At 39.8% G+C, this 21233-nt stretch overlaps 1 protein-coding gene across 2 annotated transcripts in view; it reads right to left on the bottom strand.

The window, feature by feature from the left end:
* The window catches only part of GRID2 (glutamate ionotropic receptor delta type subunit 2), a 1035124-nt gene that overhangs the window by 835416 nt on the left and 178475 nt on the right, over window positions 1-21233 (bottom strand). For both annotated transcript variants that reach the window (XM_065405037.1, XM_065405036.1), the window contains exon 2: window positions 1950-2105. In XM_065405037.1, coding sequence (XP_065261109.1) covers window positions 1950-2105 — 156 coding nt within the window. The remainder of the gene's footprint in view (window positions 1-1949; window positions 2106-21233) is intronic.

The following is a 21233-nucleotide window of genomic DNA, read 5'->3' on the forward strand; positions in this document are numbered from 1 at the left end:
ATACACCTTTCTGTTTGGCTGCTTCCAATCACAGATTTACAGAAAATAGGTTTCTTATTAGCAAATGTTTTCTTGAGAGTGATCTCAATGTTATAGACATTATCCCACCCACATGATTAAAGATTATTTCATTTTAGTTCACATCTACTCCACAGATTTCAAATTTAAAACAGAGACATTTTCCAAGAGTGAAAAACACAATTGCTGTACGAAAGTGAACAATTCAGCATCAAACCATAAGTAATTAACTGTTCACACAACTTTTAGGCATTCATGTTTTTTTTTTTTAATGTAAGAGTTTATAAGCTCTTCAACAGTCACAGAGCTTAAAAAAATATTTCCATGAAATCTGTCATCCTGATGTTATGGTTGATGGTGTTTATTGTCAGATATAAGTAAGCATCATCAACTAGTTGTATCCATCCTGAACCTATGACAGCACAGTTTACATGCTGACAATGCAAACACAACAGTGACCTGGAAAAAGCTGACCTCCTCACACTAAGCTGAATTTGAATGCACCTATCTTCAGTTTTCGTTTCAATTTTTTCTCAAATCTCAATCCACACTATTTTCAAAATATAATAGCTCAGTCTTGTTCAAAGCATTACATCCTAATACTGCTACCTACATGGGTTCTGACCACTCCCTGCAAAATGTAGTAAAAGGCCAAATTGCTGAATTTTAGTGAGGTTGCTGGTGAAAAACATCAGGTAATACCAGTAATCTTTTACTGACATGATCTTGACTTTACCCATTGAAGTCAATGGGAGTTTTGCCACTAATTTTAATAGAAGCAGTACCAGTAGTGGATTAATTGTTGGCAAATTAACTACTGTACATAGCAAATTCCACATACCATACTTCCTGTGTTACTATGTAGTGACTAACAAGAATATAGAAAATCAACATACATTCATTTCTGTCTTCCAAACAAAAAAATTATGTGGTAAATTACCTTTATACTTGTACTACTAAATTGTATTTTTCCTAGCATATGCAGTAGTGTAAATAAAATATGCAGCAAGGGTATAGTTACTAAATTATATAATTAAGAGTCTCTACAATAAACATATGCTCTGCATTTCAAGAATGAGTTATCTTGTTTCTTGCTCTGACATAAGAAATAAATGCTCATGAAATATAAGTTTATAGTTAGAAGCTCTTCACATAGGTGCCTTATCAGCCAACATTTTCGGTCCCACCAATGACTTATTAATCCTGTTCCAAAAGACTTGAAAATGTTGAAGTCTGGTACCAATTATGTGTGTCATCTTAGCCTACTAGCAACACACTCATTTTTTATTTAAGCATATGAGACCAACAAAGAATGGCAGAAATTGATGATTATATTTCACACAGGTTACTTTCTTGACTTGAAGGTTATCTCCAAATCCTTGTATAAAATAGGTAACTTTAGTCTACAAAGCCTCGAGAGGTGATCCTCAAAACAACTTACATTTTTGTTACTGAGTAGGTAAAAGTATTTGAGTGAAATAAAATCAACGTGCAGTATTAAGAGGTCATGAAAGAAGGCACTTCTGCTTGGCTGTACACTAAAATCATCTAGCACAATGCAAGAGGAGATATGTAAGACACACTGTGCCAAACTCCTCTCTACCTTCTCTCCAAGAAATCTTGCTAACAAACATGACTCAAACCAAGATTTGCTGCTTCATATCACAGTAAGTTTTTCATATTCCATATTCAGTTATTTTCCAGAACAAACCATATCAGTATTATTCCTATTCAAAGTGAATTTCCATGCAATGCTATTGTACAGCATCATTCCTTTTAAAAAAGAAAAGCACCCAACACAGAAATACCAGCATCCCACAAGTTCTGCAGGAAGTGGACACACTTACAATTGACTATTAAGGCACTTTGTATATAGGCTTTTATATCCACATGGAAACAATACCAGAAAATCTTCAATTTAGATATCCTACCTTCTTGAACTGCCTGAAATGGGTTGTTGCCATCCACAAATGTCACAGAACATGTGATTTTCTCTGTCTGTAAGATTTCATCATTCTGGTTGAGGTCAGCAACTGCCATACGAAACACCTCCTCATCCTTTTTGGCAGATTCATCAAAAATCGCCCCTGGAAAAAATAAACAAACATTCCTCTTTCATGCTGACTTGACAAGTTTTACAATTTAAAGACATCCCTTCACCCAGCACAATAGTGCAGCCACCTGTAAGATAAATAGTTGCAGGATTCTAACTTAACTATTTAACAATGCATAACAGCTGTACAAAGTTTAGGACAGAAAATAAAGATAATCACTGGAGCTAACTAGAGAAACTGGGGGAATTTAAGTAGGTACAATATAAACTACCCACATTGTAATTTGCCAAGGAAAATGAGACTCTGGAATATATTTTATGATCATAACTGGCCAAGATGTCAGTTTTACATCTCATCCAAATGACAGTTAAGGAACTTAAAGTTAATGTAATCAAGGGTGGATACTAAGAATAAGCCTAGAATTGTAACAGCACTTCTGTAACAAGGTGTGACAATCCTTTGGAAAATGGGCTAGCCAGGACAATCGGCATAAGCAAACATCCTTGGTGTAAATCAAAGCTCCACTTTCTATCAGATTTGCAAAACAGTTACACCCAGTACGTCCCTCGGCCCACGCTGCTTCCAGCAGCTCCCATTGGCATGGAGCAGCAAACCGCGGCCAGTGGGAGCCGCGATCGGCCGAACCCGCGGACACGGCAGGTAAACAAACTGGCCCGGCCCGCCAGGGGCTTTCCCTAAACAAGTGGCGTCCCAAGTTTGGGAAACACTGGTATCGTGGAACTGTAGTCAGCCAGAGAAGCAGGGATTCAGCACCTCTGAAAGTCAGGCCACTTGATTTCAGAACCTAATCATAAATTTAGGAGCATAATTTTGGGCATTCGAGTTTGAGTAATTGAGCAGAGCATTGCTTGTAAACCAATAGAGATGCACTGTCACTACAGACATGAAACATTTCTCTTCCATTACTCTATTATCCCACTGCTCCATACTACTTTCACTTTGAGTCCCAGCTGGGGGATCCAAGACTATAATGACTACTGAGGTGAGTTTCCATCTCCTTGGCTCTCTGTGTGGGGCAGAAGAATGACCCCCTTGACTCTAAGTAATAAATGAGAGGCCTGATCTACATGACAAAGTACTCATTGATTACATCTTCTAACTGAAAAATCAATTAAGTTTCAATTCTGTAACTCAAGGGACAATATCAGTTTGTGTGTGGTTTTGTTATTTTCTTTTTCAGACACCTAACTTTTAAAAATAATCAATGTTGGTAGAAGCAGCAAAGAGTCCTGTGGCACTTTATAGGAGCATGAGCTTTCGTGGGTGAATACCCACTTCTTCGGATGCATCCGAAGAAGTGGGTATTCACCGACGAAAGCTCATGCTCCTATACGTCTGTTAGTCTATAAGGTGCCACAGGACTCTTTGCTGCTTTTACAGATCCAGACTAACACAGCTACCCCTTTGAATGTTGGTAGAGCACTGCAAATACTGGGCCAGATAATTTGGCCCAACTCTCTACATCCTCTCTTCTGCTCCTGCAGCACAAAGGGAGTGGAAATCCTCCATAGGGGTTCGCCTGCTATGGGGGAGTCTCCAGCGGAGGTGGAGCTAACGTTTCTTCTTTCATGAGACCCCACAGGTTTAAGGCAGAGGGTGGGTGTGTGGCTGGAGCACTGTGCACTTCACCAATCCCCAGCACGAGTATGGTTGCTTGAAGACTTTAGCTGGCTCACACATGTTACAGCTGAGGCCCTCTAACTTCAAACAAATCCACAGCAGAGAGCCCAGGTAATGAGGCAGTTGTAACTGGCTCCCTGGTGGCCTTCCCCCATTCCTGCACCACATGAATCTCAGTCTGAGACAGTTTTTCTTAAATTATTTCAATATGGGTTTTTGTTCATTTGTTTCAATTTAAGGGATTTTTCTGCCCTCCCCTCCCCCCTGTGATATTAATAAGGAACAACAGATGGACCAGAGGACACCTGCCCCAAATCCCTAGCTCATAAGAAAGAGAAAGTGACTATCAGCAAAATGGTAAAACTGCCCCTCTCCCCCCCCCCCCCCCCACACACACACAGAGTGCTGTTAAAATGTATGAAGTAAACATCTTGGGAGACAAAAAAATATAATTCCTCAACAAGCTGGATTTCTCTCGTTTAAGTAAATGTTCTGTATTTTGTCAGTACAGCATAAGAAAGTCAACTAACATCAAGCTCTCTCATTCGATGCAGTCAGACACATAGGTGAAATTAAAACAAATATACTGAGAAAATTTATTTACCTATTATACACATACATCTATACTCAGTGTCCAATTCTGATTTAAACTGAGACCAGAAATGACTCCACTGAAACTACTAAAGTTATACTGGTGTACAACTGCTGCAAGTAAGAGTCGTATCAAGCCCAGTGTCTTTCCGTTGCTCAATTGGTTTTTGTGGAAGTTTGTTTTTAATACAGAAGGGTTGACTTTTTTTGGGGGGGGTGGGGGGACACGGACAAACAGATCTTTGGCTCACTTCTGTGTTTAAATTAACATGACTAAGCCCAAATTCATCAAGTGGTGACTGACTATCCATTATATAGATATAGATATATATAGATACACCCCCAGATTCTAAACTTAACAAAATATTCTGAAAAGAAAAGCTTGCTGGTATCTCAAAAAACAAACAAACCTTCTCATTCCGTCACTAGTAACATCCAATTTTAATTTTACTGGTTAAAAAGAAAATTGCAAAATGAGTAAATACTCAGTCTGTGCCTAATCAGATTACAGTAGGCTTTTATAATTTAAAAAGCATTCTTCTCTGGTGAAGCCATCCTCTTCTGTGAAGAATCTTGGCAGCTTTATCCAGCAATCTGCTGGACTTTCACAAATGAATTGTGCCTTACTCATGTTTAGGCAATTAGAATGGTACCCCTTTTTAATGGGCCTATTCACTTAATTAAATGAAAGATTAAGACGCTGCAGAATGGAATGGTTTTCCACCATGTTTCCACATCTAGGGTCTGAATCAGCGAGGCACTTAAGCATAAACCTAACTTTGAGCATGTGAAGTCTCACTAAAGTCAAGACTAGGGTGACCAGATGTCCCGATTTTATAGGGACAGTCCCGATTTTTCGGTCTTTTTCTTATATAGGCTCCTATTACCTTTGACCCCCATCCTGATTTTTCACACTTGCTGTCTGGTCACCCTAGTCAAGACTTAAAATAAGGCACATGATTAAAAGCTTTGCTGAATGACCGACTTAGTGTGTTGCCACCTGATCGGACCATAACACAAATTATCTCTGCTCAATGTCTAAGGCATATCATAAAACACGGGGTAAAATTCTGTTCTCATTACACCTAGGTAGCCCACTGTTTTGAGTGGGTTACATGGATGTGAGGGCAAATTATGACCCAGAGATGGTAAGACATTTAAGTGACCTATTACATCAGGTCATCTAATCAATCTCTGCTGGTAAAAATATTGTTCCCTACCATGAGTCTTCCTGTGCTTTTGTCCAGTCTAACTTTAAATGTTTCAAGCAAGGAAGTGAAGAGAGAATTTACAGGCCTTCCAATATGTCAAAATGCTACAGGCAACATCTAAAATAAAACAAAGTAAAAAAATGCAGTAAAAAGAGCAAGCGAAGTCTCTGCATTCTGCTGGGTGAAGCAAGGTGGAGTAAAACAATCATAGAACCCTGCCTGTTTCCAAAGTCTGTTATTTGTCATAAATGATTTGACGAGAAAAGGGTGTTCCACTCTATTACATTTTGTTCTAGAGTCTGCTATCCTGCCTTGGCAAAGTGGCTTGACAGGTTGACAAAGAAAATAAAGACTCAGCTTGTTACGTTGTAAGCTTTCCTGAATGGATTTACATGCAATAAGAGCTGGTGCTGGAGGTACTGTATGTCAAACTCATTAATTATAAAGCAATAAAGGATTAAATTCCTCATGCACAGAAACATACGCTTCAACATAGGAGGATGACACTTTCGTATAAAAGTGAATGTCTTTGGCTTGTCTTTTGAGAAACCTTAGTTTTATTAAGTTTAGAGATTGTGCAAAGTCAATTCATTGGTCACAATGGGCAGTAGAGATCTGCAGAGCTCTTCAGGATTTATAAATTATCTTCTCTCCTATCATTTGCAATGCTGTTAGCCACACATGGCATGGGTTTTCCCTTTAATTCTATAGCTGCACTGTGTGTGTGTGTGTGTGTGTGTATATATATATACACATATATACACACACACACACATACACAAAGTGTATATGTGTTAGCATCAATGGGAATTATGCTCACATTTGGAAAGGTGAATAGCCTCTCAAGTTTTCATAGATGAGATAAAAGTCTGCTCTTTCCCTTTATGTAAATGAGCATGCACACCACCACACACATGAATACTTTCCAAGTACAGCTAATTCATTTCCAGATCATGCAGACAGGCATTTCTGGTCAAATGCTAATTGCTCTTCACCTTTTTCTAACTTGTTTTTAACACAATGAATCCAACATCACATTCTTCAGTTCAGGTTCACTAACCTCCTTGTAAAAAAGGCTAGAATTTGATAGTTTCTTTTTGGATGAAGGGCTTGGATGGGGAAGAAGAAAGAGAAATGTAGTCCTATTTGAGTTGTATTTGCTTAGATAGGATTTACTGCAGAATTAATAGTATATTAAAAATAAACATGTAATCTACACATTTTTAATTAAATGTACAAAAAAAGGTACTTGTGGGCAAAGCCTCATCAATACGTATAGGAAAGATCTGATTCTCCATTGCCCTGCACCTGTGCAGTCATTTACAAGAGCACAAAATTGTGTAAAATGCTACTAAATCCAAACAGTAGCAATCTACATATATGCTGCATTTACTTTGCCCTGGCTTAATTGATTAAACAAGGTGTGGAGCAACAGAAAACCTGGCAATGCAATTCACAAAACAGAACACTAATGATAATTACGGACATCTGAAGATGCTTTGGGACAATTTTAATTATACATAAACAATACAGTGTATATATAGGTTATATTCCTTTCACAACATAAAAATCAAGACAGTATAGATATTGTTTCATACATTTATTACTCACCTTGTTATATTTTACTGTTTCAATGGTGATTAACAGGAGTTGTCATAGCATTACATATGCTGTGTAATAAATTACCGGATAAGTGTTAGTAGCCCTTCGTTTTTCTGTTATGTCCCTATCAAATTGGTACTTAGCTGGTAAAAAGGGGTGGTTTGGTAGATATTATTTCCATATTAATGTCCCATATAGAAAGGTACTGCAATGATAATAAGCCTACTGAATGTTATTTTCCTGCAAAGGAACATATTAAAAAGTAGCCTTACATGCATTAATAACCTGCTTATAAGCTGCTTTGTAACCAGGGCTCATCCATGATAGTATTTCATCACCCTTTATTAGCACCTACTTTGAATGCTAGAACATCTCATAGGACAAACAGAGAATGGTAGACTCATAGAAATGTATGGGTGGAAGGGACCTCAAGAAGTCCAGCCCCCTTCACTGAGGCAGGATCAAGTAAACCTAGACCCATCCCTTACAGGTGTTTGTCTATCCTGTTCTTAAAAAACAAAAACAAAAAAACCCTTCAGTGAGAGGGATTCCACAACCTCCCTTTGAAGACCATTCCAGTGGTAGTTAACTGCCCTTATAACTAAAATAGTAACCTAAAATACCCCTTTCTGCAGATTAAGTCCATTACTTCTTGTCCTACCTTTAGTGGATATGGAGAACAAATTGGTCCCCGTCCTCTTTATAAACAGCACTTAACATATTTGAATATTGTTATCAAGTCCCCACCCCACCCTTAATCATCTTTTTTCCAAGAATAAACATGCCCAGGTTTCTTTTAAACTTCATAGGTCAGGTTTTCTAAACTTTTTATCATTGTTGCTCTCCTCTGGACTCTCTCCAATTTGTCCACATCTTTCCTAAAGTGTGGTGTCCAGATTTGGACACAGTGCTCCAGCGGAACCCTCGCAATTGTCCTGCTAAACTCAGCAATGGCCTCCCATGTCTCACATACAAAATTCCTGTTAATACACCCCAGAATGATATCAGTCTTTTTTTTGCAACTGCATCACATTGATGACTCATTCAATTTGTGATCCACTACAACCCCCAAATCCTCTTCAGCAGTACTACCACCTAGCCAGTTATACTCCATTTTGTAGTTGTGCATTTGATTTTCCTGCCTTCAGATCAGTTTTCCAATTTGTCATGGTCATTTTGAATTCTAATCCTGTCCTCCAAACTGCTTGTAACCCTTCCCAGCTTGCTGTCAACTGCACATTTTATAAGCACACTCTCCACTCCATTACTGAAGTCATTAATGAAAATACTGACTAGTACCGGATCCAGGACTTACCCCTGCATGACTGCACTAGATATGCACTCCCAGTATGACAGGTAGCCACCGATAAGTACCCTGAGTACAGTGTTTCAGCCAATTGTGCACACACCTTATAGTAATGTCATTTAGACCATGTTTTTTTTTTTAAATTTGCTTACAAGAATGTCTTATGTTAAAAGTCTAACTAAAAACAAGATCTCTCACCTCTACTGGTTCCTACATATCCACTAGGCCAGTAACCCTGTCAAAGGAAATTAGGTTGGTCTGGAATGATTTGTTCTTAACAAATCCATGCCGGCTATTCCTTATAACTAGGGGGTCTCTTTAAATAATGGAGAAATCACACATTTTTCACAGGTTGGTCACAGTATAAATAGCAAATTTCATGGATGTCCACAAAATGTGTGATTTCTCTGCAGCATTTCTCAAACTGGGGCCCTCAACCCAAAGGGGGGTCACGAGCCTATTGTAGGGGGGTCATGGTATTGCAACCCTTGCTTCTGTGCTGTTACTGGCAGCGACACTGCCTTCAGAGGTAGGCACCCAGCCAGCTGCCACCACTTTCCGCTCTGTCCTCAGAGCTGGGCAGCCGAAGACCAGGTTTCATGTGGGGGGGAGACCAGGGAGATGTGATTTTCACGGCCATGAATTTGTAGATCCCCTATTTATAACCCTATTATCTTTTAGGTGCTTACAAATTGATTGTTTAATAATTTGTTCCAGTATCTTTCCGGGTATTGAAGTTAGGCTGATGCATCTATAATACCCTAGGGCCTCTTTGTTCCCCTTTTTAACAACAGGTACTATGTTTGCCCTTCTCTTGTCCTGTGAGACCTCACCTGTCCCCCATGATATCTCAAAGTTAATAGCTAACAGTTCCATGATTGCTTCAGCTAGTTTGTTACATACCCTAGGGTGCTTTTCATTAGGCCCTGCCACCTTGTATACATCAAACTTATCTAAATACTCCTTAATCTGTTCTTTCCCTATTTGGACTTGCATTCCTTTCCCCTTTGTTGTTAATATTAAATATGTTGAGGGTCTGGTCACAATTTACCTTTTTATTGAAGACTTAAATAAAATAGGCATTAAACACCTCAGTCTTCTTGATGTCATCAGTTATTAGTTCTCCTTCTCCACTAAGCAGAGGATTCACTACTGATAATAGATCCGTACATTATTATCTCATGTGGTTGGAAGTGGAAAGAGGGGAGTTGTTGAATCGCTGCTTCATGACGCAGCAACTTCAAGAACATTTTTCTTCTTTGCCAGCTAAGTTTAATTGAGATTACAAATGTTAGAGATGTTAACTTTGTGATGCTACTAAGCTTGGGCTATATATAGATACACATGTGTGTACACAAAGACTATGAGGTGAGGCATGAGTCTCTTCTTCCACTCAATACATGACATGTGTAACACTATTAATGGGAAATGGAGTTATATATGCTCTTTTAAAAATGGGGAAGAAACCCAAACATCAGAATAGATGGCTTCTCTTACAGTTTTGCTTTACTTGCTACTACATCTTAAATTATGGCAAAGTCTTGAATTTTCAGCTGCTTTAATCATTTAAAAGTGCAATTGAAACCTACCTCCCTGCACTGACATACCAGTCTTGACGCTTGAACGCCAACTGGATGATTTAAAACCATTTGATAACGTTTACCATACTAGCAAGTTATCTCTTAAGTGTGTGTGTGTGTGTGTGTGTGTGTGTGTGTGTGTGTGTGTGTGTAAAACACACACAATATTAATGGGCCTTTTTAAATACAAGTAGATTTCACACTATTAAATAAAAGAGACCTGATCTGGAGATTATAGAAATGAAAAGGAGCAGCTCAGGTTGTTGTGGTGTGGATTATTTTTGTTTTTCAAAGGATATTTGTAGCCCTTTTTCTTGGGAAGATAACCTTGAAAATAACCGGTACTAAGCATAATGGTGTGATCATTATGGAAAGGAACCAACTTTTGGGGGGCAGGGAAAAGAGCGGTGAAAAATTGTTTTGCATGCCTGCCAAAAAATGCTAAGGCTGACTCTGAAATTAATCCTTTACTCAAACCGGCTTTTGTCAGAGCAGCTTTTTATTCTGCTGGAAACAGAGGCATTCAGAAAAATCAGTCTACACTCCCCCGCACACTTCCAATGGTAAAAGGAGAACCATAGAAATTGGATCTAATGATCATGTAGTCCATCTCTCTGTTAAAGCAGGATTGTCCTGTACCATGTATTTTCCAGTCCAGTTTAAAATTAACACAATAACTGGTTTTCATTTCCTGAAATAAACTAACGCTTGCATCAAACTCACAGCCTCCCTAAGAGTTACTGAATATTCAGGAGGTTCATAAATTAGAATCCTTTGCCCACTTACTCTCCTCACAATTTTACAACTACATAAACATTCAGTACATGTATATACTCTTCTTAAAAAATGTTAAATCTAAATACAAATATAAGTGTCTCTCTCTCTCTCTCTCTCTCTCTCTCACACACACACACACACACACACACACACACACACACACACACACACACACACACACGATAACAAGCCCCTAAGCAATTGGTACCCAAACTGAACATATTGAATGCATCCAAATTATATAAAGCAAATTAATTCAGAAATAAATCTGTTGGTTTCCCTTCCTCTCTCCCATTGACATGCATATACAGGTGAATACTAATTTTCTCTACTGGAAAATTACTGAGAATGTCTAGGTGAATATTTCCCCCCCTCTTCAAGCACAAAAGGTTATTTCCAGCAGTTTTTCAAAAAGTTTGATTAAAAAAATCATGGATGCTTACACAATTACATAAAAACTACATTGCACGGTACAAAAAAAACTGACATTTCCATAAAGTTTAAAATTATAGCCATCAGCCCAATCAAGGAGAAGACAACCATCTCTCAGATATGCATTGCTGGCCTTTTTCCACTAGCTAATTCTTTATTTGTCTTGCAACACTGATGCTGTTGCACTGGTGTTACCAACTATAACAGTAAACCAAATGTAGCCATTTTTACCACCGCAGCATCTAATGCTGCTCTAAGCACCTGATCTACAAACCAATTACGTCAATGCCATCAGCCCTGAGGGCTTGGATACCACGGTGATGGATGCAGTATAGGTACAAAAATAGCATACAATCCCACATTGTTTAAAACTCATATCCTGCCCTGTTCCTTTAACATTCATAAACATTGCAAAAGGAGAAAAGAGCCCTGCTTTTCATTCCACGGTTGCCCCATCTGCCTGTGAGATTACAGAAATACATGCATGGCCCAAGTGGCCAACTTTTCAATGGTTTCTTCCAATCATTTTCTGATAGTGTTTACATCCAGCATATGCCATAAGAAACAGAATATGAACAGAACAGATTGCATTTCTTCAACACCATTCACCACAAAGTCCCAAATCTGGCAAAAAGGCTTTTCTCCCCGCAACTCTCCAGTGTATTCTGTCTTTACAATTCGTTTTTAAATGACTCTGCAGCTCTCCAGTAATTTAAAGCACTTAAAATGATAATGCTGTCATCTGAAGAGTACATTTCTCCTGTACATTTCCCAGAGTCTCGGTGCACGTAAGTGAAATGCAGTCAGGTTCAGCTCAAGAGCAGTTTCCTGGACATAATGTATAGTAGGTCTGTAATATAAAACTAATAATTTCAAAAATTGTAGTATAGAATCTCAGTGAGCGAGAAACAGCAGCTGTTCCTTTTGTTGGCTTAGTTTTAGGACTCCTACACCTTTTTAAAGGTAAACTACTAAGGTAAGAACTAGATGGTAGTTGAACTGTTTCACATTAATTTTGGATGCCCCCCATATCTCTACATCAAGTATTTCCTTATATGCCCCTGTCATTTTTTCCCTCTCAGAAACAGCTGCCTCTGTTTCCCAGCTGAAGCTGACAGTTTCAATATGCTTTAAAACACTATGCTACTCTGGCACCCACCTGGACTAAGGCTTGGTCTACACTTACCGCCCAATTCGAACTAAGGAACGCAACTTCAGCTACGTTTGAAGTTCGAAGTACCTTAGTTCGAACTTACCTCGGTCCACACGCGGCAGGCAGGCTCCCCCGTCGACTCCGCGGTACTCCTCTCGTCTAGCTGGAGTACCGCAGTCGACGGCGAGCACTTCCTGGTTCGACTTATCGCGTCCAGACAAGACGCGATAAGTCGAACCCAGAACTTCGATTCCCAGCCACCGAACTAGCGGCTGGGTGTAGACATACCCTAAGCCTTTTCACAGTATTGCCTTCTTACAATCCTGACCACACTAAAGTCAATAAATAGATTGGGATTCTGAAAAAAAGAGAGATCCCCTCACCCTGAACAACAGTACTAGCTGTCCTTTCTTCTGCAAAGACATTCTCCTGAAATGGCCAAATGAATTAGAGGCTTCCTCATAGGGAACACTTCCCATCTTGCTGGGACCCCTCCAATTCAGCATTATGGGAAGGGCAGTGTGTTTATGATCCCCAGGGTGAGAACCCATGGTTTACACTACCACTTTCTAAAGGAACATCTATTTCTTAAGTGAGTCTGTAAATGAAACTATTTCAATATGGAGATATAATAATGTCCATCATTAGATGACCAAGTAACTACATAAAAATGAATGGAACTAGGAAACAAGACCAAAGGTCCAGCTGTTTAAAGTAATAAAACCAAAAAGCAAGCATGCCAGAGATGGGAACTCCTGCCAGCATTATAATAAGATTAGCCTTGGGGGAGAATGGAAATGCCTTTCCCTCTGCAATTTGCCCCCTCCCCCATGCAAGAAGAAAAATCATCAGAAGAAAAACTGACGCATCTGTGATCATAGGGCTTTGAATGGCCTCTATACCAAACCCTAAATTGTCCAAATTCACTACAAAGTCTGCCCAGTTTCAAACATTTGGTGAACCTATCTTGTAAGGAAACCCAGAAATGAGCATCTTATTTCAGGTTTTACTTCATGAGGACACATGGCATTTCTACAGAGCCTCATGAAGGTGAGCATTATTATCCCCATTTTACAGATTACAAAGGTTAAACAACTGAGACAGGTTTAGTGACTTGCTCAGACACCATACAAATCAGTGACAGAATCAGAAATAAAACTCTGCTCTCCTGACTCCTTCTGAATATTTAATACCGATAGAGTGATAAAGTTTGGCAGAGTCAAAGGTAAAAGAAAGCTAAATAACTCACTCTAAATTCCCTGTTTTGATTATTTTTATATTATTTAATAAATGCAATCTTGGGATTCATAATGATACTAATTACAAGTGCTTTGCCTTTACAGAGTCCCTTTTATCTGATGATCTCATATGAAATGCTATATAATTAAGATGTTTTATAAAATAAAACCAGATAGTTCTGTATGTTTTTTCTTTGAGATTCCCCTAACATCAATGCATTTGATGTTTACTGAACCTGCAAATATTTATTTTAAAAGATAACTGTAGCAATACTAGAAACATGAAAAATCAAAGCAAAAGAAACAGACAATGCAAAAAAAAAAAAAAAAAAAAAAAAAGTAGAAAGGTGAAGTCAACTTTTCCATACTTAAGTTCTCCTCTTGTAACATAGGGCATGAAGATTGGAGAATAAAAAAAACACTGGACCTGGAAGTGCTAATTATGGAGCCGTAAAAATCATTTACAACATTATAAAAGCGTGATATTACTGCCATCACTGATCAATAGAGATATGTGATTGCACTTTGGAAAGCCAGCGAAAGCCTGAACCAAGAGCTTCTTTGGCGGCTCCATCAATTGTAGTAAGGAGAATTTTCTTAATTTTTTTTCTTAATTTGCAAAAAGAAAAAAACCTACATACACATAAATTCAACAGTCATAAAAATAGATTTTTCACTGAAGTGCTTATGTGGACAAAAATTGCCCACAAATGATTACCTTTTTATGACTGACATAGTGGAAGCAGCTCAGGATTTGTTTTCTTCGCCTCAGCAGCATGTACATTTTATTTTCCTCACACATTTGATTAAAACCCAAGTGACAAGTGCATGGCATAACCCATATGGTAAGCAAGCACTCATATTATCGTTATCTTTTTATTAGTAGTAATTCTCCAAGCTCTCTAGCCTAGGGCAAGATTTTTTTATATATATAAATGTGTTAAATTTTGAGAAATCAAAGCAAGTTATCAAGATAGGAAATATGAGTACTAATTGAAAATGCAATGTAAGGGGGATTTTAGCATGTACAAGCATACATTCAATTCTATAGCCCGAGATTTGTCCTCCTTTACACCTACACAACTTCTGTTCAATGTATAGTGCAATTTACGGCACCATCTTGACTCTAAGTGCAAGAAGATAAAATGAGAACCTGTGTGAGAGATTCATTCATGATCTCTCCTAGAAGGAATTGATCCAAAGCCTATTCAAGTTATAGAATCATAGAATATCAGGGTTGGAAGGGACCTCAGGAGGTCATCTAGTCCAACCCCCTGCTCAAAGCAGGACCAATCCCCAACTAAATCATCCCAGACAGGGCTTTGTCAAGACTGACCTTAAAAACCTCTAAGGAAGGAGATTCCACCACCTCCCTAGGTAACCCATTCCAGTGTTTCACCACCCTCCTAGGGAAAAAGGTTTTCCTAATATCCAACCTAAACCTTCCCCACTGCAACTTGAGACCATTACTCCTTGTTCTGTCATCTGGTACCTCTGAGAACAGTCTAGATCCATCCTCTTTGGAACCCCTTTCAGGTAGTTGAAAGCAGCTATCAAATCCCCCCTCATTCTTCTCTTCTGCAGACTAAACATTCTTTCCATTCACTTTTATGGGCTTTGAATCAGGCCTCATAATATTTACATGCTACCATGGTGCTGAGCAACATCCGTGTAGGAGCTGGATTTTATAATGTACTATGAGAATTAATGTATGATTTGATTTCATCCTGTCAGCCACCCCTTTTGAATAGCAGAAAAGAATGACAGACCAGAACAATCCTATCCTTATGAGTGATTATGGTCACCCTTTTGTTTTAGAATAAGTTATAAAGCTACTATGGTTTCCTATATGTATTACAAATTAGAAAGTAAGAGACAGGATTCTCTATTGTGAAGATTAGAGGAATGTTGAGGGCCTGAAGCCCCAATGTGAATTGTTTTAGTTATAAGTTAGCAAGGCTTGATTTACAATGTATTCTGCTGAATATACAATACTGCTGTCTGTATACCTTTGAAGGTTTCTGTAAGAGATTGTTTGTGTGAATGAGAAATGCATGCATCAGGAAAAGATAAGGTGTGAAAGCCATCACAAATGTCCAGATGGTCAAGAAGAAGTGAGAGACTTGGAAAGACCAGGAGACAATCAGAAAACATCCATTGTATCCAATGTTAAACATGTTAGCAGCATTGACGACCTCAGAGGTGAGGCAGGCACCCCCGAAGGCGAGATAACGATGGGAAGCCCGACAATAACCATCAAATGATAACACCACTTAAGGACTAATGATTACAGGATGACATTGCAAAATGCATGGACTCAAATGGGAATTTATAAAGCTGGGGTGTTTTGCCATGGAACTCTGGGTTCAGTCCTGCAAAGCATCGGATCGCGACCGACAGAACCCAGCTCCACACTCGTGCTCAATCTAACTGGCCATTAGATTGACTCAAGTACAACAGACTGGTAACTATGAACATCACTGGCAGGACTGTGTGTGTGTGTGTGTGTGTGTGTGTGTGTGTGTGTGTGTGTGTGTGTGTGTGTGTCTAAAAAGCGTATGCTAACTGTGATATTCTCAATAAATGCTGTGTATTTACCTTCCTCTATAAAGATCCCGTGTGCTTTGTATGAGCATAACATCCGCTCCCTTTGCCTTCCTTAGGGGATGACAGTGGCCAGACCTTGAAGGATTCGGCTGCAAATTTGAGAAGTTTATCAGCAGCTTCTGTAGTTTTTGATTAAAGGCAGCCATTATTACTAAATTGGTTACAAATTAGTAATAATTGACATTAATATACTGCAGCAACATTTATGTGGAAGCATTGCTAATTATTTTACAACATACAAGTGAGTCCATGAGTAGATGTCTTTCCCAACCTGCTCTAAAGTACTCAACGTTAGTACCAGAAGTCACAACCCACCCATTATTAACAACTAATTCAACATAAAACAGCTAAGTTCCTCTGAAGCCTTCTCCCAAAGTTTGGCTGCTCCTAAGATTCCTCCTTTATGACTGTTCAGTCCCCACCTACATATTACATCATCTCTCTCTCAGACCAAGGTCCCAGTCAGGGCGTACTCCAAAGCCATTTTTCTCATTTTACTCCATCCAGGCTTGAGATTGCTAGCAGGTGTCATACAGCAGAGCCAGCTTCTGTTCCTATCTCCAAGACAGATTATTAAACTCATCCTGTGTTGCCCTAATGCAGCGTTTGTCCATCCCATCACAGTGCCCAATCCAAGGTGCTGATCACCCCCAATTTCCAATGAAGTCACTGGGAGTTGCAAGTGCTCCACACTTTGTAGGGCCTCTCAACGTGTTGCAGTCACAGGCCCAGTATTGCCGATCATTCCATACACATTTCAAATGCAGCCACTTGTGGGTTGACACTTGCAAACTCTTAACAGTGTAGAGCAACCCTGCACATCAAGTTGAGGTAGGAAGTGAAGAATACTGTAAATGCATCTTTCAAACTGCAGAGGGAATTCAAGTAGCTGGAATGTAATTACTAGAGTTGGAAACAAGCCAGAGCACTGGATTAACATTTTTTATGGAAAAGTATCATAAGGTATTAAATGGCCACAAGAACTAAGAACTTTCCTCTGATCTGAAAGATAGTACCTTCACTCAGACAATGCCCACACTGCCACACTGGGATGTTGGCTTAATAGAAACTGCAATGGAAGAGTAACACCTAACTAATCATCAAATGCTTCTTGTAGCACTACCCACTTTCCTTGGAGGTCTCACAGCTATGTATTAATGGGTTTAGACTGCAAACTGATGGGACAATTGTACAAGATGGTATAGCTGAAGGTCCTGATAAATCCCCTCCTTAGAGCATCTCATCTGTCTTTCACTTTCACTGGGCAGGGCCGGCTCCAGGCACCAGCTTAACAAGCAGGTGCTTGGGGCGGCCAAGGGAGAGGGGCGGCACCTGTGGCAATTCGGGGGCAGCAGGTCCCTCACTCCCTCTAGGAGCGAAGGACCTGCCGCTGAACTGCCGCCGCTGATCGCGGCTTTTCCCCCCCCCCCCAATTGCCGCCGCCGATCGCGATTGTGGCTTTCCCCCCCCCCCCCCCAATTGCCACCGCCGATCGCGGCTTTTTTTTTTTTTTTTGCTTGGGGCGGCAGAAATGCTGGAACCGGCCCGGTCACTGGGACCAAAGGAGTTACTATATGTATATATACAAACACACATTTTATTTTTTAAAATTCTTCATAGTCCAACAAGAAAGAAAGTTTTGACCTAGAGTAGGTAATAGCTAAACAGTCCAAAGAGGGAAAGGCCAGGCAGTAGGCAGCTGAGGCTAAGAATGCTGGAAAGGTCTAATGATTTTCTTACCCAACCTACTTCCAAACTAGCAGGCTGTGTCTTATACATTATTAATATAGAATTATCACCAACAAAGAGGCATTTCCAAAAATAAGAACATAGCCTCTGGCATTCCCCAAACCATTGATTTCTACAAGGTGGTACTTCTGTATTCATGTAAAAGTTTTGCAGCTCCTCACCCCACTCATTAGATTTAGGATGCATGCTGTGCAGATTTGTATTGATAGGTAAGGAACGTTTACTTTTAACATCAAAACTCCAGGAGGAGAAAAGGGCAAACTAGATTGCTTGGGAACTGAAACTGGAACAAACCACCATCTGATAGGAGTGGTGTGTTTCATGTACCATATGCTGGGTATGTAACATAAGATGACTCCCTGCCTATAAAACTTAACTGGCTATTTTTTAAGAGAACTATTTTCTGAGGTGCTGCAACTGCAATTAACATTCAGACCATGTGCATACAGGCTGGCTTCCTGGTGCCTCCTCCAAACTTGTGCCTCCTGCAACCTGTGCTCCTCCCTCCAAGTTCTGTTCAGGTTTCTATGCTATCCACTTGTGCTCAGATCTTCAGGTTTAAAATGAATAGGTCATGTTGATATTTACACTGCCATGAACAAAGCTCAACAGATATTCTGGCTTTTTCTCCCCTTTTACAAACAGAACCAACAGGGAACAGAGTTGCTATCCTAGCAGATCAGTCAAAACAATAGTTTCCTGGTTCTTGGATCTCTAGGGCAGCTTACTTTTAATATCCCCCTTGAAGTTTCCCCTCAACTGAATGCAAGCTACTCTCTGTGGCTTCTTCTTTTTCACTATGAGACCCCAAATATTTACTTAAGATAAAGTGCCCTGCTTGCCCATTTATACATCACAGGTAATCCCGGCCTATTTAAGCAAGGGGGGGGGGGAACACCACACAGCATAGGTAACTGCTTTCCTCCATCATATAAACATAATCCCTGAACAAAACTGCAATAATAAAAGTTTAGAGACACAAGGTGGGTGAAGTAAAAGATGGTGGTCCAATAAAAGATATTACCTCACCCACCTTCTCTCTCTAATATCCCGGGACCAATACAGCTGCACCATCACTGTATAATACAAATTTATCCAGCGTGACCATCATAGTCACTGAACATAAATCAAAGTAAAGAACTAGACCTCAAATATATGTCTTTAAAATTTTAAATAAAGGACTTGAGGTCTGCAAGGAAACAAATCAATACAAAGTTCAAGGACAAAGGATTCCCTTTACCAACCCCCAACCAGAGCTTCTAGTAAGCAGATCTATCCTACCTATCCACTACCAGGAGTGAAAACCTGCTCTTGTAGTCCATAATCCCCAGGCAGACTATCAGCATTTCTTTGCGGATGGGGAGTTGGGAGGGAAAACTCAACTGAGAAACCTCTTAAAAATGACCCCCGCCCCTTTTGCTGTAGCCCAGGGCCCTATTATTCTGTGCTGAGAGAAGGAAAGATAAGAAATAGAAAACAAAGATATGCTGACAAGATTAGGACATCACAAAACAAAACAAAAGTAAGGAACATTCTAATTAGGACACGATAGGAAGTCTGTATGTTACGGATAGAAGGGTGAACTCCCTTTTCAGTAACTGTTATAAACTCAATCCCAAAGTACACACCAGGAAAACACATTGCTCTGGTCTTTCTGAAAGTAAGTTGTATGACAGATGGACCATATTGAAATTGCAGTTGCAATACAATGGCACTCTTCTTGGTAGCCTCAACCAGACTGAATTGTCATCATCTGCCCATCCCTCCAAAACAGGACCAAAGTACATTTGGAGGTGTGGAAGTTTGCACTGATCTTGCCTGTGTTCTAATGTTCTGTGGATTAAAAGAGGATTTCCAGTTTTATCAGGGCTGTCCCATGGTACGCCTCACAGGCACTAAATTCCCCTGATTTTTTTATTAGATTTTTGTTTTTAAGTAAATAGTTAAACAGAGATAGGAGAGGAATTTAACTTACTTTTAGATCACACACTGGACATTTAAACAGGCTTTTCCTCCTAAAGCCTTGAAGCCGATACATATTTTAATGTCTGATTTTTACCCTACTGGATCCATAATGTTGACTGACTCACTCTGTTGAAAGCACTTTACTTTCTCTGCTCATCTTTACAAGTCTTTCTTCTGGACTGAGTATTTTTTTAAACTTCTAGTTCTTTGACAGAAACTTTATTTTCTGGTTCCATTGACTCTACCCATAAAAAACTTGGAATAGACCCATTGCCTTGAGATAGTCCAAGATAGGGACTTAATACTTTGACTCTTCCCTACGTCATCCTTTTAAAAAAAAATAACTTTTATAGGATTTCCATGTATTAAATTACAGGGAAATTTTTCTCCACGTTTATACAAGACAACTCACTCAAGGATCAGATTCTGAGGTATGTTGTCTAAAAACAGATATGCTACAACAGGGGTCGGCAACCTCTGGCACGTGGCTCACCAGGGTAAGCACCCTGGCGGGCCGGGCCAATTTATTTACCTTCTGACGCGGCAGGTTCGGCCGATCGCGGCCCCCATTGGCCGCGGTTCGCCGTCCCGGGCCAATGGGGGCGGCGGGAAGCGGTGCAGGCAAGGGATGTGCTGGCCGCGGCTTCCTGCCGCTCCCATTGGCCCGGGACGGCGAACCGCGGCCAATGGGGGCCACGATCGGCCGAACCTGACGCGTCAGCAGGTAAATAAACTTGCCCGGTCCGTACCCTGGTGAGCCGCGTGCCAGAGGTTGCCGACCCCTGCTCTACAAGTAGTAGTTAGCATAGAACTTTGATAAAATGGGGGAGGGGGAACATACACAAGCTGAGAGAAGAGGCATACAGTATAAAAATTCCAAACTGCATGAGCCCAGCAGGCCAGAGAATCGGTATGTGAGTTTTTATGATGAAAGCAAGCACTTCAATGGAGGCTAACAGCACAGGGAATTTTCTGGCCAATTAGAGATTAGAAATATAAATAAAACATAAGATTCATCTTAGAAAAAAGACAAGAAAATTCACTTGGGAAAAATAAACCAAAATGTGGATATTCAGTTAGACTAAAATTCACACATGTGCACAGGGGCAATGTAAGGACGATAGTACACTTAAATCTCACTTAAACCTTATTTTCATGGGGATGAATGTCACCCCTAGAAAGCTGAAAAATATCCAATGGAGATAGGGGATAACGAAACAGATGGTAGTTCACAGTATGACAGAGGAATACCTTACTCCATTAGGAGTCCCATAGTGTCAAGAAAAGCTTTGCAATTTTTAGATGCTCA

This window comes from Emys orbicularis, chromosome 5, assembly GCF_028017835.1.
Source record: "Emys orbicularis isolate rEmyOrb1 chromosome 5, rEmyOrb1.hap1, whole genome shotgun sequence".
NCBI classification, from domain to species: Eukaryota; Metazoa; Chordata; order Testudines; family Emydidae; genus Emys; species Emys orbicularis.